At 38.6% G+C, this 14047-nt stretch overlaps 1 protein-coding gene across 1 annotated transcript; it reads right to left on the bottom strand.

Annotated features, from left to right (window-relative positions):
• Positions 1-1770: 1770 nt before the first annotated feature.
• LOC139445462 (serine-rich adhesin for platelets-like) lies at positions 1771-14023 on the bottom strand. The gene is made up of 6 exons (XM_071226606.1): positions 13954-14023; positions 11045-11894; positions 7808-8055; positions 5569-5652; positions 4589-4665; positions 1771-3578 (listed from the first exon to the last, which is right to left on the bottom strand). Exons 2-6 carry the CDS (start codon positions 11874-11876, stop codon positions 3521-3523), a joined length of 1299 nt encoding a protein of 432 aa, XP_071082707.1. The 5' UTR covers positions 11877-11894; positions 13954-14023; the 3' UTR covers positions 1771-3520.
• Positions 14024-14047: the final 24 nt, after the last annotated feature.

Raw genomic sequence — 14047 nt, 5'->3', positions numbered from 1 at the left:
GGGGGAAAATAATTTCTTTTTGCTGATCAATAGCGAGTTCCTGTGTATCTAACATTGTGCATATTTACGGCTCTTCCTATTTGGGGTCTTGTTATCAGTAAAGTACAAGTCACTTTGACAAAGCCATCACATTCGTCATAAATACGTTTACATGAAATAGGACCTTTTTAATACTTGTTTGGGAATTTTTGCTAACAATTGCTGCAGATTTTGAACTGATTATCAGCCCCTGAGCAGGTCTAGATAAATCCCTGATATGATTACAAAGTGACAGTCAACATATTTCAAAGTTTGAAAGATTAAATGCAGATTTGATAATCCATTTTATAATTATGTACAATATGATGAAAAGATTACAAATGGAATGTTGGCTATAATAATGAATCATAATTGTTATTTCTTCTCATATAATATACACGATACAGAAACATTGTGCTTATCACCATCCACGTCATCACTTGATTGAGATATTTGTTGAGTTCCTATGTACAGGGTTGTGGAGAAACAGGGCTTTATACCATCCTCTGTAATCCAGGGTATAATATGTCCATACTGTTGGGATAAATACCCTGGACCAATTTGTCACAATAGCTTTGTTACACAAGTGTAAGTGATGTCTCCATCCCATCACTCTCACCACTAACTTAGCTAACAATATCTCGCACTTGATATCAGAAAGAAGTGAAAATGCCTTAATCATGCAGCATACATTCAAAATTGCAGCCTTGTACGAGTCCTTATACTTTAAGACGTTCCTAGTTGTATTTGAGACAAGGTGAGTACAGTACATATTTCAATCATGAGAGAAATCTGTAAGGTGAATAGAGAGCCAGAGAGCGAGCTTTAACACTGTTTAATTTGAAACTGACACAAAACAAAGCAATGGTAGCGACTGAACCCAGAAAACCCTATCAGAATGGAGATATAATACTCTGGATAATCGAGGATGAGTATACACTTGGGGAGACATCAAAATTAGTGTATAAATTATTGTTATATAATCTTTGAAAATAATTTGATAATTAGCAAAATAAATTGACAGATTTAGGGTGTCAAAGAACAATTCATAAAAATAACTACATAGTTATTATCTTAATACAGTTTCTGCAAATAGTGCTACAGATTTGTGTCAATGTGATATAAACAAACCAGTTGTTGGTGCATACAGTTTAGACGTGTCCTGATAGGCCTACCACATGTAGATACATATCGCGATACTTGAGTCACGAAATATTATGTTCTGCGATATTATGTTTGCACGTTTTTGAGTGAAATTCTCCATGTGCTATGTAACCCAGCAAACAAGATGTTTCAGTTAACCAGTTAATGTTTAATGTTTGACTGGTTAATTGGTTCTTATGGTATTGTGTAATTAGATTTATCGTTTGTTTTTTTGCAATAATAGATAACACTAACCTGAGAAGTCATCAGACCAGGCTATTGCAAAATGTCGTAACGACCTGGCAATACTTTTTGAAAATTGATACTGCCTTAAAACATGTATTGATACGTGGGCAGGTGTATTGTGTAGTGTATCGTCCAGTCTGTTTTCATAAAACATTGATACATTGGTAAATTGTGACATACCAAATCTATTTCATTATATTATTTCAAGTTCATGTCTTAGTCCCGTAAACAGCTAGCCTCACACTTGTGATACACGACCTTGGACGCTTCAACCGTACCCAGTGGTCTCATCCTGGTTGGTTCACAGATCAGCATTTCACCATCCTGCCAATGCTGACACCCTGATCAATGTATTAAATACATATACACATCCATAAGCTACCCTAGCTTAGCATTAAAAGCAGAAATATTTACCAGATACATTTACTTATAGTAACACCATCACAGACCGTACAGTGCTGTACTGGCCAGCGTGGATCATGGCCGGTGATGTACAGTGATAGAAGTCTATTGAAGAATGAATATCATGTGAGAAAATTGTAGCTCCTTGAAGAGGCTCTAGACTTTGTCGCTCAGTGAAGCAAGTCTAGACATGGCTCCTTGAAGCAGCTCTAGACTTTGTCGCTCAGTGAAGCAAGTCTAGACATGGCTCCTTGAAGCAGCTCTAGACTTTGTCGCTCAGTGAAGCAAGTCTAGACTTGGCTCCTTGAAGCAGCTCTAGACTTTCTACCTCTGTGAAGGAGCTCCATACGAAGGTCTGAAGCATCTGTAGATGTTGTGGCTCTGTGAATCAGGTCTAGACTGTGTGGCGGCTCTGTGAAGCAGCTCTGGACATTGTGGACATCAACAACACCTACATGGCTACACATTCAGGGCTGTGCGCTGGTGTGTATTATAACTCTGCAAGCTTTTTGGCAAAACATATTGGTAAGCTACTGAGATTTTCTTCTTCCAAGATACTAGGAATACTTTCTGAGGGTTAAGTACAGAACCATTCGTTGAAAAGGTCAATAAGTAGGACTCTCGTTATTATACAGGGCAGTGCTAAAACAACATTGGAGTTTCCAAATATCATGCAGACCATCAATGGGAACAGTCAATGCCAGCACAAACAAGGTAATGTGGACATCTTGGAAGCTTTAGCATAACCAAGCATATAACTTGCTAACAGAAAATGTCTCCAAATGTTTCACAATTAGTGAAGGGAGGCTTATATTTAATGTCAAGTGTTATTTAATGTGTACCTGGTACAAGTTAAGCGCCACTTCCTATATATTTCCTTACAGAGTAGCCATTTCTAAATTAACCTCTCTGATCTCTCCGCAGGTAATCTCATTCTGCTGTAACATACCCTACCATTTAGGAGCTTGTAGAAGCTCAGTAGAGATCGACACAATCAATTCTACACAAAGAGCTGGAGGTGTGGTTTGACAAAGGCTTATCGCAGACATCTATTCATATATACATCTATCAGAAACCATAGCTAAGTATATGGCTGTTACATTATGAAATGTCTTGTAATGACAAAACTAGTTGTTTCTGCCAGTTCTTGCTATTATGTATACATTGATCACAGAGGATGTGAAATACACCTGAAGTTTACACAGCATATAATACACATACTAAATATATTTGATACCTGATGAAAAATGTCAATTGTTTTTCAGTGACCTTCAAAGGCTGAATTGCAAGACTGCAAAATGAATTCCCTGCACACTTATCAACCTGATAATTCATAGCTGTGAAATGATGAAGTCGATACTAAGGTTTACAGAAAGTAGGGCTTCAGATGTCAACAATCAAGGGAGGTAACTATGTAATGAAGTTACCTCCCCTTACATCATGGTTGCCTGAACTAAACACACTACCTTCAAACTATACTAAATATCAACATCTCTTCAATCTTTCAAATTAAATAGAATGTACTTAAATCATTTCTAATTCTCTCAAGCTACAAGCTTCATCCCTATTACAAGTTTGGAGTCAAAGGCAGTTCTGTGTATTATGAGGCTGGGTGAAGTCTGCAGCGTTAACTCAATCAGGAAACCAAGAGGAAGGTCATGACAAACAATTGCCACTTTCATGCAGCTGAAGACGTTGGTGGGTGTGGTATTCATGTCTTGTCAGCCAGCTGGGCTTCAAACAGATCCAGGAGCCGCTTGATCTCCTTTCTGGGGAGGGTTAAGGAAAAGGTCTGAACTGAAAAACATGAACAAGATTTAATGGATTTTCTCCATGTTACAAAGATGAACAGGGAGATATGATACAGGTCCTTGGACTGGTGGTGTGAAAATTGTGCACAAATGGTTGTCCCCATGGTCCTGCTAAGTCCCGCTCCAAACATCATTGCATCACCATGTCATACTGACAGTCTACTCCTGCAAGTCTTGTGCACACATCATGTGGAGGGCAGGTATTACTTAATCCATGGTTCATACAAATATAAGGCTCTTTTAAGCCTTTTTCAGGGCAATAATCACACTCTTCAAGGGTAAATATAAGTAAGTTAGGTTTAATGCCGCTTTGAAAGTATTCCTGTTATATCCCAGGGTGTCATCTTGATGTGGGTGGAAAACCCTATGTGATGGTCTTACCACTTCGGCGAAAACCAAGATCATGGGTATGGTGCTGACAAACCCAGAAAATTTGGTCAAACCGGGATTTGAACCCACGATCATCGGTTTCTGGCGAAACCAAAACCAACTCTGCACAGCAAATTGTGCCTCCTTAGAGGACTGGGCCACCCATGTCCCCGGTTAATATAAGACCCAAGTGTGCATTCAAACAGATTTGGCAGATCATTCCATTTGTGCATCAAAATACACCACCAATAAAACATTCAAGTCCAATGTCTTGATATTATTTATACATTCAGTTATGGCCTCATCTTTTGCCACATAAGGTTGTTGCACACTATTCAAGGGAAAAAATTAATTGTTTTTAGTTACCAGAAGAATTTTCGATGAATTTATTGAATCTTATGCCTTTTCAAGCCAAGAAGGCAAAATTCAATACTGTGTGACCCTTGATTGTACCCATGTGGGGAATTGAACCGAGTGTGATGACAAAACGCTTTAACCATGTTAAGCACTAGGCTTATCCACCCATCCTACAAAAAAAGACTATGATATGTCTTTTGTTCATGAAAATATGTCGAGCGGGCTTCAACCAAAAAGGATACATTTTTTCTGCCAGCTTGTAGACTGGCTGCATGTTCGTACTGAGCTCCTCACACTTGGCCATGAGAGCGTACATCGACTGAAACAAAAACCAATCATTTAGAGACACACTAGTCAAACTTTATTGTCTATTTGTCATAAATTTCATTATACTTCTTAAACCACAGAGAAAATAAGAAAGACCATATTTAGTTTGTGGTTAGGTTAGGGTTTTAAAAGGGCTTAGAGTACTGGAGTCTCTATGGACAGAGGCAATTATTATATAATCATTATCTGACCCTGAGGTGGTTACATGTTACTGGTCCAGTGGTAGAACGTCCGTTCGGTGAGCGGAAGCTCAGTGGTTCAAATCCTGGTCACGTCATACCAAAAGACATCAAAAGATTGTACTTGTTGTTACCCTGCCTGTCGCTTGGCATTAAGGGGCTAAAACAAGGACTGGTCGGCTTGAGTCAGTATACTGTGTCTGAGTGGGGGTATTCATGTTAAACTACAGGATGGTATCTCAGTGGGCTAATACTATAAAATGGGAATTAGTCTGGACAGTACAAACAGCCACACACACACACTATATAAGTGCAACAATCTTGAATCCATCTTTAAACCCCATTTCACCTCACCTCACAACATGTTACTAATTTGGTTTGATTGAGAACAAACCTACCTTTCAAAGAGTACTATATAGATATTAAGCATCCAATGTTTAAAGTTTCATACTGATTTTCCTGATAAGCCAACCTCTACAGACAATATTATGAACAAGAAATAGAAAATATTCAGAACATACAATTTTCAATATTCAAACTACCAGGAGGCCAATTACAGGCCAGTGAACCTGACAGGAGAGAGACCCCTGTTGTAATCAGCATGGGGTCCCTTGGACTGCCATATAAACATGTGATTGGTCAAATCAATCTGATGCAATTATCAATTATTCTATCTAACATATCGCCTGATACCAAGAAGCAAGATGCTGTCTCACCTTAATACTCCCATCCACTGACTCGCAAGTGACGTCCACCGATCTCCGGTACGCATCGAGACAGCCGATCGTGATAGACGACATCTGAAAAAGGATTCATCGACACTGAAATCAAGTTATCTATTACCCTGACGTATATTACACCTTTGTCCAGATTAACAGACTTCTGTGACCTGAAAATGGTGTGTTTTCAATGTCATTAAAATAAATTCTCATATGTTGCTACTGCTAAACAAAGATCTGAGGACACCCCGTTATGGCTCACATCTGAACGATCTTTCGCAAACTTTGACCAACCAATGAAATGACTAACAAGAAGGTGACATTAGCCAAAAACAAAGCAGCTTTCTCAAGCTTTACAGCTGTCATTTAAAACTGGCAACTTTCATTTCAGTTTACGCTTTGAAAATTATCGATTCAAAATGGGAAAACTTACTGATGAAAATGCTACGGAGTGCTTCCCTCGTTTCAAATGTTTATTCCATTGAAAAAAGAGACGGACAATGATTTTGACAGAATCTGTCACCCAGCCCATAACTGTCGTTCTGAATACCCTGTGTAAACCATTCCGAGCTTGCGTGATTAGATAACACATTTCGACTGTCACTTTCCTGATCTGGTAAGCGATGTTCTAATTGGTCAGATGAAAGGTTGTTCTCATGTGACCCATAATGGAATGTCTTCAGATCTTTCTTTACCAATAGTAAAAACTATGAACAGCTATGTGACTTCAGTCTGTAAATAATCGAGTCTGTACCAGACAATCCAGTGATTGATGTCATGAGCATCAATCCACGCAATTGGGATACGATGATATGTATCAACCAAGTCAGCGAGTCTGACCACCCGATCCTGTTAGTCGATACATACAACAAGATTGGGTTGCCTCTTACAACAAGGAGGGGGTTGCTGAAAACCCATTCTAACCTGGATCATTATGGTCAACATTTACATGATATACTGGATGATGGTGATCACGATAAGCTTTTGTACTGCCTTAAACAATATTCTAGTTATATCACGGCATGTCAGCTTAATGTGGGAGGAAAGCCTTAAGTGCAGCAGGTCTTAGATGTTTACAACTTTCATAAAACCCAAAGGAGCACGGGTATGGTGCTGACAATCTAGAAATATATTCATGGTGAACCACCTTGACAACAGGGACACATGTGCCGCTATATGAAATATAATCCATCCACACAGACTGAATATCTCGCCTACATCAACTTTATCACCTCACAGTGAGGGTACACATCGGATACTTGTAATAAAGTAATATTGAGTTCTCACACAGGCCAATTCTTTTGCATTATCCAGAATCTCCCACGAGTGTCTTTTTACATCAAATCTATCAACAAGCATCAATGAAAGTTAAAAACTCTCAGGTATGGCGAAGTTATAATTTTTTTATCAATGAGTGTTGTTATATTTTATCTCAAATGACAGAGTGAGTTTCTATTTGTCATCCAAAATCATTCTTGCAACTTTTTCAGTTTGTATACTGTAATAACTTGTGTCTTAACCCCCTGGATGCCATTTGGACATATATGTCCCTACACAAAACGCAGTTGCTGTGCCAGAGGGACATATATGTCCTTCTGAAACATCATGTTAAAAGAATTGAAATAAAATATTTTTGGATTACCCCAAGCCCATAGCAATTGCAACATCGCAAAAAGTAGTAAATTTCCAACACATCTGTGTAATTTTCACAATTCTACTGTCAATAAATAACGCATATGGAGTTAGTCAAATTCCCCTTGTTTACACTTTCGTTCAAGTGAGCCGCCATTGAAATATTTTTTCTTTTTGAACAAATTGCACCGACTGATTGAAAATCCACATGCGAAGGAATGTTTGAAACCTTCATAAATATTTTGGTTAAAAGTTTGAAAATGGTCAAATATCTACGCATCTATGTATTAATTAGCTAATGAAACCAACTAAATGCCCAGTTTATCGATAGTGAATGGAGTGTATATTTTTTTCCACAGTGTTTGTTCAAGGCCTCGTTCATCACATTGATTTTGTCCTTAAGGTTCAAAAAGGACAGCTAAAAAGCCTTAGTGACAGAGATTAGGGATGTCATTTGATTGTGACATCATGGTAATCGCTGACATCACAACATCCTGCAAGGCATTGTGATGCAATCTCAAAGCAGCAGTATCTCCTATCATATATCTCCTGTGTAAGTTACTTTGGGATGATAATAATCTTCCTATCAAACTTGAGAACTGACCTTGTGGAGATTTGCCTTCAAGTTTCCCATCATAAGGTCAACGCTGTCCGCAACAAGATGGGCCTGATTCTCAAGTTCAAGGACAGCTTGAGGGTCAATTGGAGGAATGTCATCAGGACTCTGCTGGAACAGACTGCTGGGTGACCGGGACATTCCGGACGCTGTGGAAGTGGCCATTGAGGTGGACACAGAAGTAGAACTGGACACACTCCGCAAACTTGACCGTCTGCTACTGTAGCAACTTGAGTCTGTTGGCATGGCAACAAGCAGGTGTCAAGTGTTAGAAGCTTGACTCAGTGAAAACTGCTATACACAATAATGGCAGAGTTAATTTACGGATAAAAGTAAACTACAAAGTTTGCCTCAAGGACATAATGTAAGGAGATTAAGTTGTCACACACAATGCGAGATTATTCAACAATCAATGAGGAGTCATTATCTAATCAGGCTTATGAAACACGACAATGAGATAAGATCATAAATACTCCTTCACATTATTGCTTTTTTATGTTATATGGTATTGATATTGTTAACTCTCAAGGTTAGACAACAGGAACAGGAAACTTAATCATTAAGTCATGATCATGACGGATGAATTAGGTGGTCACGATTCACATTGTATCAATGAATCTCAAATCTACACCTGACCATATGATACATGATGTGTGTCACAGCCAAATTTTAGCTATTTGTAGTACATAGAAAAACATTTTAATTGTAACTTTGTTAGGGTTTGTGTGTGTTCGTCTGTGCATGTGTTTAGTATAAGTATAAAATAACACATAAGAATCAGCTGGCCCTTGCTGCCAGCAGACGTTTCAGGCTATTTTCCCAGGGGTTGGTGACAGCAATAATATAATGTTACAGCTAAGACTTAAAATCTAATTGTCTTGTGTGGGGTCTTAAAGGTTGTGACTCAACAACTGAGCTAAGCATCCAACAAGAATTTCAGATATGGAGTTGGATGAATTAATCCACATTGTTCTGATAAACTTAACAACAGATCCCAATGATGATTGAGTGAGTGTGTGAGTTGGGTTAAACGCCGCTTTTAACAGTATTACAGTTATATCGCAGCGTGTCAGCTTAATGTGGGAGGAAAGCCCAAAGTGATGCAGGTCTGACATGTTTACCACTTTGATCATGTGTTGGTGAAACCCACGAGCATGGTGCTGACAAACCTAGAAACATAATCGGGGCGAACCAGGATTCGAACCCACAATCATAGGTGTCTGGCGTGCCCAAGGGACGCAACTCAGCAAGTCGTGGCACCTTAGATGACTGGGCCCCTCTCAGTGATCAGGAGTCATCAGCAAATGTGTGGAAAAAATTGACATATTATGTGAATTTACAATGAATATGCTTTTATAAATACAAAATTTATTTTCTTGAAAATATTTCTCCAAATTAGAACGTTTCATGAATGCTTTTACCATGTTTACAATTATTTTCATGTCATTCATTAAAAAGTATCAGTGTCAACAACTCTACTCTTGTAAATATGTTTTGCGCAAGATGCAAAAATCTGTGGTCAATTAACAGATGTGGACAAGTCAACCTTTTTTCGAGCGTATATGCAACATGAAATCCGTCTCGCGTATACGTTACGTCGCCTACTGATCAGTGTCACAGGTCTAACCAGCACTGTTTCAGATTTGTTCATGTTACAAAACTTTGCCTCACTGCTATTCAAAATCTCCTAAAGAGCTTTTTCAAAAAGTTAACAACATAGGCATCACAGAAGAATGTCCAATGCAAAATCAGCTCAGTTTAATGTTTCAGATAAAACCCAAGGGGAAGTGTCTTATCTTACTTATAAAGTGAAAGTAAAATATGAAACAATAATTGTCAACCATATTATGTTTCAAACACACTTTCCATATCTCTTGCTGGTGTACATGTATTTGAAAAAGTGATTCTTTAACATGTTAAAACTGAGGTGAAGGTGAAATGGGGTTTAACGTCGCGTCCAACATTATTTTACTTACATAGCGACGTGCATGCACCTGTGTGTGTGTGTTTGTGTGGCTGCTTGTACTGGTCAGGACTGATGCCGATTTATAGTGCTAGCCCACTGAGATACCATGCTGCAGTTTAACATGAATACTCCACTCAGACACAGTATACTGACTCGAGCCGACGAGTCATTGTTTTGGTATGACTCGGGCCAGGGATCAAACCCCAAACCTTCCGCTCTCCGGCCAGACAATCTATCACTAGACAATGGAGGCGGTCACATTTTCAAAGTATTGAGGTTTATCAGCGCCTCTGTAGTCTGCCTCACAGTCCCTGGACCATATTATTATAAAAGCCCTTTCTGTATTACAAAAGCCCTAAATGAAGCAAGCCTAGATTTTCCTCAGGTTCTGGAATCTGAACCTTTCAATTTAAATTGAGTTACTTGGTTCTATTAAAATTACGTATATTGTTTTCGAACTAAGTGTAAGTACCATTCTAGGCTACAGATATAAAGATTGCAATTTTGATCCATTGAAATATAAAACCAAAAGTACATTTTAGTCATCATGGTCATACCGAAAGGTATAGATACGATACATATCGTGTTACGCATATTTACGTCAAATTGCGTGGACTATAAACATTTCACAACAGGTCCAAAAGGAAAAGTGAGCTGCAGATACATGTTCGAAGCGGCTATTATTAGTACTGAACTTGAAACACACAATTCCAAGTAATTTTGTGATATTTGACTGGCAAAAACGCTGGGGAGCATTAAATGAGTAATAAGAAATTTATCTTAGCAAGTGTATCGTTTGGTATCAATACAGTAAGAAATGTGTATGTTATCAGAGCATGAAAACTCAAGATTTACCTGTGTATCATTTCACCCTCGGTATTTTGTGTGTGAAATCTGCAACATTTGTGTGCAAAATTGGGATCATATAAAATCCCAGGTATATTCAAAATTTCCTAAAGAGCTCTTTCAAAATGATAAAAACATAGGCACCACAGCAGAATGTCTAATCCAAAATCAGCAAAATGTTTTATGTTTAAAAAGATTTTATGAGATATAAAGACAATGGCAGGACAATGGGATGACATCACTGGTGTTTCATAAAGTAGACTATCCTATGCCAAGAACCTCTGGAAAATAACTGAACCTGCCAAATACCTTGTCTTCAAATTAAACCTCTGAAAAGGAAAATGTATGGGGTAATATTTCAAACAGGGTCTGGATTAACAAGGTTTGTCTCAATCTGAAAAAAGATGACATACCCGTTCTAGACAATGGACTGCTCCTTCTGATTTTTTCCTGGAGATCCTCCGCCACAAACTCAATCATCTCCCCCTTTCTCATGATTGTTCCATGAGGCAAACTCTTGGACAGATACTCATCCGAACCCAAGCCATCTCTTCGCCTCAGCGATGAGTTAATCTCAATAATTTCACTTTGCGTCCTTCCTCGGTCTGGCTGACCTCTTGGGTCACAGCTGACAGATTTGATCTGAACCTCGCTCCTGCTTCGAACCCGTTCCACCTGCTGTAGTGGCCTTGGCAATGAAAGACTATCTGGACGCAACACACCATTAAGGGTAAGATAATCATCTGTGGTTTCCCTTATATCAGTTTCTGAAACTTCATCTGACTCATCATCATGGTTTGTAAGTGACATCTGTCGCTGGGAGTCACTTAAGTCATTCACCGTGTCCTCGTGGGAGCTCTCTTCCTCCAGAGTTTCGATAGAGTCGGACTGAGTGTCATAATCAGCACTATCTCCATCACTGGGTTTCTTTTCCCGGCGGACATTTTTGGCATTTTCACTCAAGGCTGCTAAAATGGTTGTGTCAGCATTTGTTGGAGTGTCCTCAGATTTATAACTGCTCCCCTGACTTAACAAAGGAGCTCTTGCTTTCTCTTTTTCCTTTTCTTTATCTTTATGTTTTTCCTCGGGGCTGGCATCGTGACCATTTGTGTACACCGTTGCTTGGCCGTTAACTTGACTAATCTGTTTTTCGTGTCCCTTCACTACACCATTCTGTAGATGTGTGTCCGACTTGGAATGAGTTTCTGAGGTTGCCACATCTGAGTCCTCAGTGACCTCACTCATTCTTTTTGGCGGTGAACTCTGCAAAAATAAAAAATAAAGTACTGAATGCTTTCAAGGAACATCATTATAACCACTAGTAGTAACACATTTTGTACTAAGATTATGTGGTACATGCAACATTAGAAATGTGTAGTATTTACAATAGGGCTGGGACAAGTCCAGTTTTACTACCCGGGTACCCAACCGCTATCATCCGACCCTACACGGATACCCGCTGTAGGTCTCAAGAAGTATCTATAAATGTCTAATTAGGAACAGTTTGACCAGAGCCCTGGACAAAATGTACTTAGATACATATATAAAATGATCACGGGTCCGGGCAGTCCTGTGGGTACCTGGGTCCTTCTCAGCACCCACCTGATCCGAGTACCCGAGTACCCGAGTTACCCATCCCAGCATTAATTTACAAGCTGAAGGGTCTTGTATGCCCAAAACCAAAAGTCAAGTGGTATACATGAACGATAAGCTCTTAAGATCGTGCATAACCTCATCAATGGTAGAAACTAACAGTTTTGTCTACTAGTCCTTATAATTAAAACATATAGCAAAACCCTTAAAAATGTCACTTTCTACTAGTCCTTATGTCAAATTAACTTTGAGGCAGTTTTGCAAGGAACTTTAGGACTAGTGCAAATTTCTAAAGCTGCTAATGCCACTCGTAACAAATCTATCATTATTAGTTGACAAGATTTTTGTATGCTCTATGTAATTGTTTTGCTAGAACATGCATCGCCAGCAGACACTTGTCCCATGGCCAGTTGGTGTCATAACAAGCATCTTGATAGCATAATGTAAGTGAAGACCGTCTCATATTATTTACAAGAAGGCATCTGACAAGTCAGATAGTAAATGAGTAATGGCAATATTTCTTCTGTTATCTACAATCATCTTGTATAATGTTGAAATATCTCTGGATAACTAACGCAGGTGTTCTCAATAAACAATTGAATTCCTGCATCAAGCACTGTAAGGACTGATCTGCTGATTAGGGAACACCTCCCAGATAGACTTTGTAAACAAGTTATGTTTTCTTTGTTTTAGTCATGTTAGTTTGGTTAAAGATGAGTTTCAACATTGTTATCAATTTGCTGACAGTTGATATTAATATTATCACCATACCTGTGTTCATGGTACATTTGTGAAGATAAGCAGTAGCCACATTTCTTTTTAAAACTGGAAACTTGACACAAATTGTATGGTATTACTTTGGATTACATTGGATTAATCCATTAAATGAGGTGAGATAGTTAACCCTAAACCTTACTCACAACAATCCTAAAAGATCTTGATGTGGTTCCTAAAGCTATAGGTATGGTAAAGTGATGTTTGATCGGCAAGCAGTGCCCAAATCTAAATATTGTGGAGGAATGTTTGGTTGGCATGGGGTGCCTAACCCTAATGATCGTAAAGGGTTGCTTGATTGGAAAGGGATCCAAGGTTAGGTCAACTTTGGATAGAGATGGGGGTAGCCTATCCTAACACATCTAACCCTAAGGATTGAAGATGCAAACAAGATCAGTGAGGCAAGAACCACAGTTAGAGCCAATTAGCACTACCGGTATATAACTGAACCTGGCTAAGATGTAAACTGCAGTCTTGTCTCAAAATGTCTTCTCATCAAGACATGGATATGCCAGTAACAGTTTCAAGGGAAAGTTTCTGAAATTATTATTGACAGAACACTGAAACACATTCAATATCTACACACATAAGAATGAAAATGTCAAAATTGACTTTTTTTCAAAATAAGACTTGCAACTTCTTGAAAGTGTGAACGCATATAAACACATGCAGTCGATTTTTTTCTGAATGAATTTTGATTGTATGTACACATGAAATTACAAACATAACGTCTCATAGGCTTGAAATATCTTATCCCACATGTAGATGTCTACGATGCGCATATCTGGCACCAATGGTAAACAAGTCCAAAAAGAATATGGTCAAAATATATTTTCAGAGCTGCCGCTCACACATAAGATCGAACACATGCAACAATCTTAATTAAATCCTTTATGAAGTATTTGGCCGCCCGAAAACAAAATGGGACATAAAACTCGCTAATAACACTCCTAACCTTTTTCCAAAAGGAGAATCTTGCTTCCTATTTACATCACGGGACTTCCTTGTAATATCGGAAACAACTTTCTACGCATGCGCAAATTATCATT

The sequence above is a fragment of the Haliotis cracherodii genome, unplaced genomic scaffold, assembly GCF_022045235.1.
Source record: "Haliotis cracherodii isolate W230 unplaced genomic scaffold, xgHalCrac1.p SCAF_6, whole genome shotgun sequence".
NCBI classification, from domain to species: Eukaryota; Metazoa; Mollusca; class Gastropoda; order Lepetellida; family Haliotidae; genus Haliotis; species Haliotis cracherodii.
This window is presented reverse-complemented; position numbering and strand designations above follow the sequence as displayed.